The sequence below is a fragment of the Marmota marmota genome, unplaced genomic scaffold (assembly GCF_001458135.2).
Source record: "Marmota marmota marmota unplaced genomic scaffold, marMar, whole genome shotgun sequence".
Taxonomy (NCBI): domain Eukaryota; kingdom Metazoa; phylum Chordata; class Mammalia; order Rodentia; family Sciuridae; genus Marmota; species Marmota marmota.
The window spans coordinates 25,883,376-25,896,251 of record NW_026000241.1 but is presented as its reverse complement, the minus strand read 5'-3'; the positions used below and the strand labels follow the sequence as shown (position 1 = coordinate 25,896,251).

General features: G+C 34.3%; 1 protein-coding gene and 1 long non-coding RNA gene across 2 annotated transcripts in view; both read right to left on the bottom strand.

The window, feature by feature from the left end:
* Positions 1-4,100: 4,100 nt before the first annotated feature.
* Ngly1 (N-glycanase 1) overlaps positions 4,101-12,876 on the bottom strand; it is a 56,815-nt gene continuing 48,039 nt past the window's right edge. The window contains exons 12-13 of the mRNA XM_015488946.2: positions 5,424-5,601; positions 4,101-5,023 (exon numbers count right to left, since the gene is read on the bottom strand). Of these exons, the coding sequence (XP_015344432.1) occupies positions 4,848-5,023; positions 5,424-5,601 (354 nt within the window). The 3' untranslated portion in view covers positions 4,101-4,847. The remainder of the gene's footprint in view (positions 5,024-5,423; positions 5,602-12,876) is intronic.
* On the bottom strand, positions 5,746-12,874 carry LOC125613803. Its single transcript, XR_007344394.1, has 2 exons — positions 10,797-12,874; positions 5,746-10,640 (listed from the first exon to the last, which is right to left on the bottom strand). It is a non-coding gene; the product is annotated as an uncharacterized LOC125613803 (long non-coding RNA).

Below are 12,876 nucleotides of genomic sequence, written 5' to 3'. Positions count from 1 at the left end.
AGAGAGAGAGAGAGAGAGAGAGAGAGAGAGAGAGAGAGAGATTACAATTATCAAGCAAACTCAAGTTGACAGGAAGGAAACCATACTTAAGAGGTGGATGTACTTGATACACATTAACATGTATTTTTGTTTCAAAATTTATAAACAGGAAATTTAAATAGAAAACAAAAATGGCAAATGAACACAAAAATACTTTAATCTCACCAGTAAACAAGGAAGTGTAAATTAAAACTAGATATTTTTCACCCTTCAGAATGGCAAAAATAGCATTGCTGTTTTAGAAATCTAATGCTATATAAACAAATCACGCCAACACATATTTTAAAAAATCATTTATTTCCTCTCATGGTTTCTGCATATATTAGGAAATCAGTAGGGGTCTAGCTGGGCAGTTCAGTCTTGGGATGTCTCATTCTCACAATTCTGCAATCTTTTAAGGCTTGACTTGGGCTGGAGGATCCATTTCAACAGCTGGCAAGTTGGAAGCTGATCTGGTTCCTCTCCACAGACCTTGACTGTCCTGGTGGCATGGCAACTGGCTTCCTGAAGAATGAGCAAAGAGAGCCAAAGCCCAGCCTCAGAAATACCAGTCACTTTCACCACCCACACAGGCCAGCTCTATGGTGTGGAAAGGACACCATACAAAGGCATGAAAGTTTGGAGGTGAGGACCACCAGCTAGCTATCGCAATTCCAATTTAGCTTCCACCTTGGCTCAAATGGGAGGAAATGAGCGCCCCCGCCCCCACACACCTATTACTGGGTGTGTAAATTGTTGTACCTCATTTAAATGGTAATCTGACATTTACGACTAAGATTCAAAAAGCACATATCTTTACATATATCCTAAGTGAAGGAAATATGTATAAGGATGTTCAGTGCACTAATGCTTAGAATAACAAGGGGCGGGGGAAATGTTATGTATCTATAAATTAAAGAAATAGATAAATTATGAAATTTACTGTGAAGCAGTAAAAAAAATTTTAAAAAGTAGCAGATTCATGAATGGCAATGGGAAGATTTCTGACACATAATTAAGAAAACCAGCAGAGGGGCTGGGGATATAATTCAGTGGTAGAGACCTTACCTATAATATGCTGGGTACTAGAGGTTCCACTCTCAGCACCACTAAAAATATAAAACATATAAAAAATATAAAACGCAGAAAAGGATACACATTTATTCACAGAAATAGAAGTGAACCAAACACATGAAAACTGATTTGTGTATACACATATGGATATGAAAATCCACAGAAAACTTTTGCAAGGACACATAAAAAAATTTGGCAGTTACTTCAGAAAACAGTGTAGTATGAGGAGAGGAAGCACCACTTTTAAGTTATGAATGTCTTGACAGAACATTTAACAAAAATGGCTTTAATAATGTAAACATTTTGAATTGGTTAACAAGGTTTGCATGACAACCTGAGATGTCCTCTTATAGAAAAGATGTTTGTGGTGGTTAGACTTCATGATTTGTATTTTAGTTTTTCAGAGGGTTTTTCTGGCTTAATTATGGATTTTTTTTAGTTGATGCTATGATTTCATTGATCTCAGAACGTGTCAGAAAATTAAGAGAGCAAGGTCTCAACTTCCAAGTCTGTTTTTACTTGCAGTGTAACAAATAGGAAAGGGATGTCAGATACGCAGGCACTCAAATATTTGGCTCCCCTTTAGCCTTTCCATTTCTTCATTTGTACAACAGGGATATGAAACACTACTATTCTCCAATATCACTATGACCAAATAGGACACTGAAACTCACTGGCTCTCATTAGAAACTCAAAAAGTGTGGGGCTGGGGTTATGGCTAGCACTTGCCTAGCATGTATGAGGCACTGGGTTCGATCCTTAGCACCACAAAGTAAACAAATAAACAAAAAGATAAATGAATGAATAAATAAAGGTACTGTGGCCATCTATAACTAAAAGGAAAAAAAAAAGTAGCCACAATGTTTGGGCTAATTCTAAACCTCTTATTAGAAATAAAGCACTGTTTTCATCAAAATAGAGAATGTCACTGTAACAGTGCAGGAAAAAAACATCATGATGAACTGGTTTACTATTACTGTGCCCCCAAGAATATTAAGGAAGGCAGGCTTGGATCAGAGTTATTAGTTTGTGAGTTTATTTGCTTGGACTATTAAGTATAAACAATTTATATTGTCAAATTAACTTTAGAAAAGCTTAGCTATACAAGGAAAATCTTTGTTTCTAGTAGTTAAGTATAATGCTTTCTCAAACTGAATATACCTATTAAAGCTTTTATATTCCTGAAACACCTACTAAAACAGCAACCCACACACAAGTCCATGATTCTATAACCCTGCAACTTGATAGAAGTAAAGATACATAAGTAAATCTTGACTACATCACTATTCACTAAATTTTTTACTTGGTCATTTAACTTCCCTGGGCTTGAGTTTTTCTGTGAAAAATGAGAAATTTGGGTTAAATAATCTCTAACAACCTATCCTACCACAAAAATACATGATGATAAAGTATTCTCTAGCTCTCCCTTAATCAGAGGTAATTCTTTTCCTTATAAATTGACCAAAGAATCAGAAATATCTTGTTCACCCTGTGAATGTGATTTCTGGCAAGACTTAGAAGGAAGGAAGGATGGATGGAAGGAAGGAAGAAAGGAAAGGAAGGAAGGAAGACCCCAAAACACACTGCAATAGAAAGCAGACTGGAATTTCTCATGATGTGATCTGACCCAAAACCAGGGCAAAAATCTGTCTTAAACATGAGTGACAGCAGTGAAAAGTCAATCAATCAATCATAAGTATAATAAAAAACTTGGTGTAATTATTCATGCTGTGCTCTAGCAATCATTCTTTAGCTACAACAGACTAGGTGCTTTTAAGTTAGAAGATCCTAAATGATTACTATATATAGTATAGCCTATAATGAGTACTGGTTTATCAAGGGCTCTATATTCTCAAATGTATTTGGTACAAATTAACAGTTCCAAGTTTACTATGATTTAACTTTACACACTATTGAGAACTGTTCTATCTTATATTTCTGTATTATTTCCAAACTCTTCTGTATAGTATCTATTAACATGCCTGGTATATGGTGCACACCTGTAATCTTAGCTACTTGGAAGGCTCAGGCAGCCTGAGCAATTTAGTAAGACCCTGTCTCAAAAAAAAAAAAAAAAAAAAAATTAACATACTCTTAGAGTTGAAACTACCATGGAATATATTTAAGGAAAGTGTGTGTGTGGGGGGGCCTTTGGGTGAAGCTTAGTGGCAGGATACTTGCCTAGTATGTGCAAGGCTCTAGGTTCAAACCCCAGCACTACCTCCCATACAAACCCTCCAAAATAAGTAACCATCTTTTTTCCTTGACAGTTCAATTCTGTGGAAATACAGGACATTGGAATGCCAATCATTTTTTTCTGCTTAAAGTCACAGTAAAAATTAGAATGTATTCTTTTCCAAGATATATTCAGATCAGTTCCAACAATTTACTACCATCTTTATAAAAATGCTTGTAGATCTCTGTTTTCTTATGAAGGTTAAGAGGATGGTCAATAGGATCATCAAAATACTCACTGTGTTAATATCAGACATTGCAAGGCAGGTGTCAAGTCTCTCCAGTTTTAAGAGCTTGGCCACTATAGGCTGCTATGATTAACTCAAGAGTCTGAGAGTTCCAGAAAACTTTCTAACACTCAAGACTCAATAACTTCATTTGCATAAACTGCTTCTTTTGAAATGTAATATTTTAGCAAATAAGTGATTTTCCATAGAGCTTGGCTAAAATTAAAAGGCAAATATTAAGCCTCTTGTTTCAGGATCTTATTATGTATTTTATAATAATATCATGCTCTACTGAGGTTGCATAGGGTGAAAAATCTCTGAGCATTTCCTTTTCCTGCATGAAGAGTTGAGAACTTACTTTACTGACATCACAAAAGAATGTGGAGGCCTGGGACTGTGTCTTTTTCACTACTGCTTCCTCCATAGTACTATCACAATGTTTTGTACATACACACTTAATGAATGTTCATTTAATTGGAGAGGCATATGGAACATCTAGAAAAAACTTCATATAGTATATAAGTACTGTAAAATAGAGTTACAAAGTTTCAAAGTCAAGATTATTTTATTCAATGAGGTAGATAAAAATACAACTCAAAGGTAAAGCATTTAAGTGTCCACATATTATGGAATTTACAATGTTTATTTGATTCATGCTGCCAATGTTAGATGCTCTCATAATTCATGTCTATTAAGTGCTTTCCAAGATTTAGCATACATAGTAAAGATTTATATTTGGCCAAAGTAGCTACTAAAAAGATGTAAGGTAAAATAATTCACTTTATTTCTTAAATGCCTACATATTTACAATCATAAAAATTTTCATGCATTATATAACTTATGACATACTGTACTTTCACATTTGTTAAAAATTAAGAACCTTAGGAAAATCTAATTCAAACCACTTATAAAGAAATTAATGGCTCATCAGAAAATGTTAAATTACTTTTAGCCCAAGATTTTATCACAATCATGAACAGTATATAATCATGAATACCATCATTTTACTTTTAAAACTATACTTACGTTATTTAGATTAAAATCTTATATGGGGGCACAAAATGTTATGCCAAATTATAATCACGTATGGAAGGCAGTTTTTAATTCAAGATTTCATTATGGTCCACAGTATAAAGATATATTTTAACAAGGGTTACATGATGGATAGCCAGCAAAAGAAATATGCTAGCAGAGGGTAGTAAATTGCCAACTAAGCATGCACTGAATCAACAGACTACTTTAGGCCATGGTAAGTTCTTGATTATTGCCAGCTTTTCTATAATATTCAGGTTCTCAAAGGTCAGTGAATTTTATAATTATCTCCAAACAATTTTCTTCATGGTCATTTAAGCTTTGTCTAAACAGCTGGGTATGTTGCCAAGCAACATCACCATCTCCTCTGCTTAATTCTGCTTCCAAAATAACTCCAGTGGCACCAGAAAAATCATGATAGGAGCGAAGACTTTTATCTGTTGGAGGGGGAAAAAAAATTAACACTTTGCTTTTGGTATTTTTACAGACATAAAGAAATAGAAGAAATAGTTTTAGAATGCATTTTCTATAGGGTGACTTGTAGGCTAAAATCAACCCTTAAAAAAATACAAATGCATATTATTCTCTTTGGAGGAAATGCATCCTTTGAAGCAAAGAAATAGTTTTTCTTCTTGCATTTATGCTCAACCACAAAAAACATCAGCCTTTCTGATACAGATTTTTATTTAAAAACAGGTTTTTATTTAAAAAAAACATTTTTACCTCAAAAGTATGAACAACTTTTCAGTATGAAAAAGTCAGAGCTACAAGTACAAGCAGTCTTAGAGCGGTAAATAAACACTTCATAATTAATTTTCCAGTCAAATGCTTACTTACCGCCTGTCAGGTCTACTTGAGCTGTATCAGACTGCAATTTCCACTTTATTATTCCAGTCTGGAAAGTTTGACTACTTGTTCTAATAGAAATGGTATCCACTTTTAGGCCAACTGACCCACATTCAAACTTCCAGGAAACATAAGCAGAAGATGATCCTTCCTTTCGGGCTAAATACACCTATAAAGTAGGGAGGGGAGAAAAGGAATTCTCAGAAATGATCAAATAGTGTAGAAAACAGTGGAAAGTCTTTTATTGCCACAAGGCACGATGTACAGTTATTTAAAAACAAATTTTCCCCCACTGAAAATATTTTTCCTGATAACATTTTTTTTCCACTTTATTACAGCTTTTTTTTTTTAGCATCTTTTGGTCTGGAATAGTTAACTGAATGCAGTTGCCCTATAAGTGCGGCTCTAAAGCCCACATACTAATAAAATTTTGGTAAATCATTGTCTTTTAAATTAAGAAGTTAAATTAAGCTATTTAAAATAAACTTTATGATGAATACCGCTTTTAAAAGGAATGATTATTTTAAATGTAATTATTCCTTAATTTATCTTCTAAGACTAGATACCACATAAGCTTTCCTAGAGAGAGACAGGCCAGTCTCTAAATTGAGATACCTTACCATTGCTAACTACTAGTTCAACAGGTGACACACCCACTTCTCCAGTGAGCTCTCTGTTCTTTCATCAATATCCCTTCACCATTTTATTTTTGATTCTGGGGATTGAACACAGGGGCCTTTATCACTAAGTTATATCTCCTGCCCTTCTTATTTTTTAAGACAGTGTCTTGCTAAATTGCTATGGCCTAAGTTCCTGAGGTTGTCCTATGATCCTTCTGCCTTAGCCTCTGAGTTGCTAGGATTATAGATGTGTACCACTGGGCTTGGCTACTCCTTACCACATTAAAGGTTCACAATTTAAGGCATCCAAGTCTATGGGATGCTTCCAGCTCATTCCGTCTCATAATTTCATCTATACTCCTTAATATATTGACATGAAAACAACTGTAGTCTATCACAGGCAACTTCATTCATTGAAGCTTAAACCCCAAAGGATCTAACTCTTCAATTTTTTATCCAATTTGTCTACCTTCCCACAAAAACCTATGTACTTCTTCAAAATGTCTCAAAAAAAAAAAAAAAAACCCTTTCCTACTTACACTGTATTAAAATTTTATTCAACTACCTATACTGATCAATGCTAAGTGCTTTAATAAAATCAATGTTTTAAAAATGTCACTGTCTTCATGTTATCTGTCTGGTCTAGAATACCCAGCAAGTACCTGGTTCTGCCTGAAGACCAAACTATTAGCTTTCAAATTTCTCCATAATTTCATCTCACCTTGAAATGCCAGTACTTTTTAAATTCTTTTTAGATGTTGATGAACCTTTATTTAATTTATTTATTTATATATGGTGCTGAGACTCAAAAACCAGTGCCTCATGACATGCTAGGCAAGCGCTCTACCACTGAGCCATAACCCCAGCCCTACATGTGTTTTTGTCTGATTTAATTTAACCAATTTTTAGGCTCTCTGGAGGCACAAGTTTTGTATATATAGCATAGGAAATATTAAATATTAATTATTAAAAATTTGAATGTAATTTGTTTATTTTCACAGTATGCATTCAAATTAAACTCCATTCTTTTAGAGACACCGAATCCACACTCTCTTTAGCTCTAAGGCAAACATGTTTGAAAGTACCATATAAAATACACTTGCTATGGAAATATTTTACTATATATTCTAGTCTTTACTCATCAGGTTAAAAAAAAATCAATCACTACTAGCATTCTAGTTTTTATTTGGCAACCTATATCTGTTTTCTCCCAGGTTAATTTAATTCAAAAGTTTTTAGTATCAGTAAGTTAGAGATTATATAACAACTGAACAATCACTCTCCAAGGAAAATGGTCTTGAACTTCTTAGACTACACAAGTGTATAGTCAATTATTATTGTTGATAAACCTGATGTATGGACTGTCAACTGCTCCACTCACATTCAGAGCCACCACTATAACACTCTGTCATGCTGACATGTTCCTACTATATGCTCCTCTTACAGCTGTATGTAAGGAGAATGTGGGACTCAGTACTACATGAGTGTTCCTTTAGAGTTGCTGGTTTCACCAACCCTAAACTTCTGGCTATCTGTCTAGGGACTATCAATGGCTTTATTACTCTTTCAAGGAACTGGCTACTAAAGGAGGTTATTTGGAAAAGATGAGCCAAACAAAGGAGTTCCTGAAAGAAAGAGTTGGATGAAACCAGAAGATTTGGGGCAAGTAATCCTAAGGCAGAAATAGCTAAACTCAAATTTATGTCTCAATATGTAATTTTAGGTCTTGTGTATTTTCACAGCTCAGTAGTTTATGAATGTCCCCCCGAAAGTATGGATATGTGATAGTTTGAAATCAGGTCAACTTCAGATTTCTAGCTTACTCCAAGAATTGCCTTAATTATACCATATGGGTCTACGTCAGAACTGTGTTTTGAACTGTAATTGAAGGGTTGTGGTAGGTAGCTCCTGAACACACCTAAAATAAATGCTTGTTTGAGGACTTAAATTATGTCCTAAAGGCTTTAGCTTTTAAGATCTTAAAAAGTTAAAGGATGCGATGGAATTTATGATTGAATTCTTAAGTGTTTAAATATACAAATATACTGTGAGCAAATGAAGAGATCTTTTATGCTAGAAAATGAGGTAAGATTGAAAAATCCATCTTTTTTTTAAACATAATACATTCTGTCTATAGCATTTTAACCAACTGAAAGAAACTATGTAGAGGTGATGGTAGGAAGTAATGAAGAAGATACTCAGTTTGGTAATTTAAAATAGGCCAAAATAATAGGATTTATATAAAAACCTCTAATTATGGTCCTGTCCGTATATGATAAATATCAATAAAACCAGGTACTATAACTTATTTTAGAGGGAAAAATATTAATCTTCAAATATTTAGAGCTTTTTAAGCTCTAAATATTCACTTGCCTAGAGGGGAACAAACTCATTTCTTATAATTGTTGATTGATCCTAACTTCCTATCTGATAGACAAGTTTTTGCCTTATTAATTTTTTAAATTCACAGGTTTCGTTTACTGTGTACAGTTCTACATGCTCGGTTTACAATCTGTGGATCTACTCAGGAGTTAAGTGTTGCTTTCCTACTTTAAGAGTGTTAGTAAAATCAGAAGTTATGGAGTTTGTCTCTTCTAGACGGAATTCTATATATCACCCGACGCCATTACCAGTGACCCACCCTTGCCCCTCTTTGGCATCTGTAAGTTATGCATACATGACTTGTAGGTGAGAACAAGACCAGTGTATTTGTGATATAAGGTCTAAATCATACTACTCACAATGTATAACAGAATTTATCCTTTGGATTGTGGCTGTAATCACCATTTTAGGGTTTGAGAACAATTTGCATATAGCTTCTTTATGTATTTTGTGTGGAATACAGAAGACCTTTGCTTAAAGATTTTTCGATTACTACATTATCAGGCTGCTATGATTTCCTGGAGGTTTGGTTTTTAGTGCGCTGTTTGAAGCCATTCTTCAGTACTCTCTTAAAATTATTCTGCTTAGGTTGCTAAGATTCACTCTAATTAAGTTCACCATACAGCAGGCACCCTGCAGTCAGTCATTCCTACAAGACATCCAGCAGAGCAGCTGTGCTTCAAGGGATTTTAATTCAATGCTGGTAAACTGGTATTGCTCATGAATCTTATTTTTGGTTTTTCCATTTTATCACTGAAATTAAACATGAATCCACTTTTCAGTTCCCACTATAATTACATCTATTATGTATTTCTGATTTGCTCCATTTATAGTTTCTGGAATTACTTCTCTGGAACACCAGTGTGATCATGTCTTCCCCCTGTCTAAACCTTTCCATAGTTTCCTACTACATAATTGTCAAGTAATCAAATCCCTAGGACCTGGCAACTGTTTACTGCTCTAATCTCATTTCCCACTATTCTCCTTCATATTCCCTACTACCTACTTTTCCCAATGTATCAGATGTTTCTTACCTCGGTGCTTTTGTACATACTATTTCTCATGCCCCCAAACCTTCCTTCTACATTCTATACTCATACTGAGAAACTCTCTTTCTCCTCTTGTAAAAGCCATTCAAATATAATTCCTGCTCCAAGGACTTCTCTGACTCAGGAATTCAATAGCTTTTCCTTTTGTTTTTCCTATAGCATCGTATGCAGATTCATATTCTTCTAACACTTACTCCATAAATCTCAACAGTTGGTCCCCATGTCTTTCATTAGTCAATGTACACCTTGAGATTTGCTTCTTCTAGTCATTCCTCCCTGCATGCCAAGCACAATGTTTGACAGGTGCATGTTTGCTGAATGACTAAATTAATGAATTCTTGACATAATGCCATGCACCAAAAAGTGCTAAATGATGTTAGTGAAAAAGAGAGTGATAAAACTGCTCAAAAGTCAAAAGTATCTAAGATCAACCAAGGGATGATGAATAATATTGGCTATCTATAGTCCACATACATTCATTCCTTTTTACAATCAAAATCTTTACTAATCTTTTATTAGGGATGAGGATTATACTAGATACATAGTACAAAAGTAACAAGGTAGTAAATGACAAGTAAGGTCTTTGCTTGAGAAATATTTAGTGGAAAAAGAGACAAATAGTCTATTCTTACATGTATCTGTTGAATAAATACCATGAAGGAGAGGTTCATGGTACAATGAATCTACAAAGGGTGAAATGGATTCAGTTAGCTGGGACTGCAATGAGGTTTAAATGAGGTTCTAAGGATAAGAGTCAATTATTCATTTAAAAAGGGAAGTAAAGGAGGTTCTGTGGAGAAGATGGACAGTACAGTTGCAACGCACAGAGGAATGGGTAGCATAAAGCAAGGCAAGGTCACAGAAGGGAGCTAGTCTCCTAAGAGTACTCAGTAACAATTTAGGTTTTGAAAACATTTCTTTAGTCACAGAATGAAGCACATCATTAAAAGGACCAAGGCAGATGAGGGAGACTGGTTAGGAAGTTATTAACATCCTAACCTAATTTATTAAGGTACTATCACTTGCCTCCCCCCCCCAAAATATACTGGTCTCCTTGATTTAGTTAGTGTTCTATATCCCTTTCAATTCAGGTATCACTGAATAGTACACTTTCCAAGTAGAAAATTTAGCAACTCCATATGACTCTGGGAAAATACCTCTTTTTTTTTGGTTAAAGATTTATTTATTTTTTTTTTTAGTTTTCGGCAGACACAACATCTTTGTTTGTATGTGGTGCTGAGGATCGAACCTGGGCCGCACGCATGCCAGGCGAGCGCGCTACCGCTTGAGCCACATCCCCAGCCCGAAAATACCTCTTTGAGAGGGTAAAAATCTGTTCTAAAAATCCAAGAGTAGGCTACAAGAGATCTGTCATGATATGAGGTTGGAGATTACTGAGGAAAGATGTAGAGCTAGACAATTCCTAACTGCACACATGCTAGTAAAGAACTATCAATTTTTAAATGGAATATACAAGTCTGATGATGTCTGTTACTTCTGGGTTGTCACTCTTCATGAGATTCTAGTATTTTTATTCACTGATATGAAGTACTGTAAGTGGAAATGAATTCATTCAAGTTTTAAGAAATGATGCCTTGTATAAAAGTATTATCAAGGCATTAGCTTTTTTCAAATAACGGTCTGTTTTCCACTTAATGGCCTTTGTATTTCATTTATATCATCTAACTCTTTTTTAATATAATACTCTCTCTCTGGCCACAGTGTTCTATTTAGAGATCTCAAAACATGCTATGTAGTTCATGTTTTTTTCCTGCTGTTTCCTTGCTTAACAAACACCTACTCATCCTTCAGCATCCAGCTCAAACGTTGCCTGCTCTGTGGAGCTTTGCGCCCAACTCCCATAGCCAGAGCTAATTGCTCCACCTCTGTGTTTCCATAGTAATGTGATGATATTCTTATTATAGCACTCTGCATGGTGGTGAAGAGGGATGCTTACATTCCAGTTTCCCCTGTTAGAGTGTGAGGGCAGGAACTATATCTTCATCTTATTATTCATGTGACTAAGAATAATGCCTGGCACAAATAATATTTACATACTCAGTAAATATTTGATTTGGACAAATAAATATATAAGACAGAAAAGAAATATGCCCCAGGACCCCCCTGTTTATCAGAACATCATATCTTCTGCAACACAACATTATTTTCTCCACTATTACTTTCCTTGTTAACATGGTTGGTTAAAAAGAAATGCATGATTGTTGTTCAGTTAGCAACACAGAGTGATTTGCAGTATATAATACTTCTACACTGCTTTCTGATTAGGAGATTTTTAGGCTAAAGATAGTCTTCCAAAAGATGTTAATTCTCTCATTAACTATATAAACTACAGATATACACACCTGGAAATTTTAAAATTTTTACGTACTTCTTTAGCAAAAGAAGAAAATCCCCAAATTTGGAATTTTAATAATCCTGTTATTCTTACTTTTAAAGTTCCTTACTTTTATTAAAATATAATGTGATTTAAACTGGATATTTATACATTAAGCACCACATAAGTTTTATAACAAAATCTTATGATTGGGGGAAAAAAGAAAGTAGGAACCTTATTTCTGTATCTTTTGTACCTGATTAATGCCTACTACAGTGACAGCATACAGTAATATTCATAAATACTAGCAGCTCGTCATCTGTGACTCACTTTTTAAATTTACTCAATACATCTTACAAATGAACAATTTCCCTCCCATTTAAATATCTTAGCAAGTTAACTTTAAAAGCTCCTCATATAAGTTAATTGGCTCCTATGAAAATTTATCAATAATATGCTCAGATCTATTAGGGTCACTTGAGTAGCTCAGAGTTTGTTTATGGAATGCTTCTAAGGGGTAGGGATGTTTAAAGGCAAAGCCTCTTGTTACTGATAATGAGATAATAATGTGCAATCTAATATTATAAGAACTACTATGGTCTGAGCCCCCTTTTATTCAATTTTTTTAAGACACAGAGAAAAAAATAACCAATACTGTTGCTTACTCATTCTCATTTTTACGTAATGAAAGTTTGTTAGATGTAGCTTCCTAGGCATTTGGACTAAATCTACTACAATTCCTAATGTAATATACATCTGTGAAAGAATCAAACAGCAACGCACTTTATGTATTCAAGCAAGACAGTCACATGAACTGATGACTGTTTCCCATGAAAGAAATTTAGCCTCTTTGATGAAAATGGATATTTTCTTGATATAAATGCAAGAATTCCTAGTGTACTTTTGATTACACAGTAGAAACAGGACTTTCTTTCTTAAGTTAAAGAATTACTAAAAACAATTTTGACATATCAGTTTTACCATTATACACAACTGAAAAATGAAGCCAATCTATATTTAAACAATGACAAAAGTTTTAAATAATTTCATGTATTAAG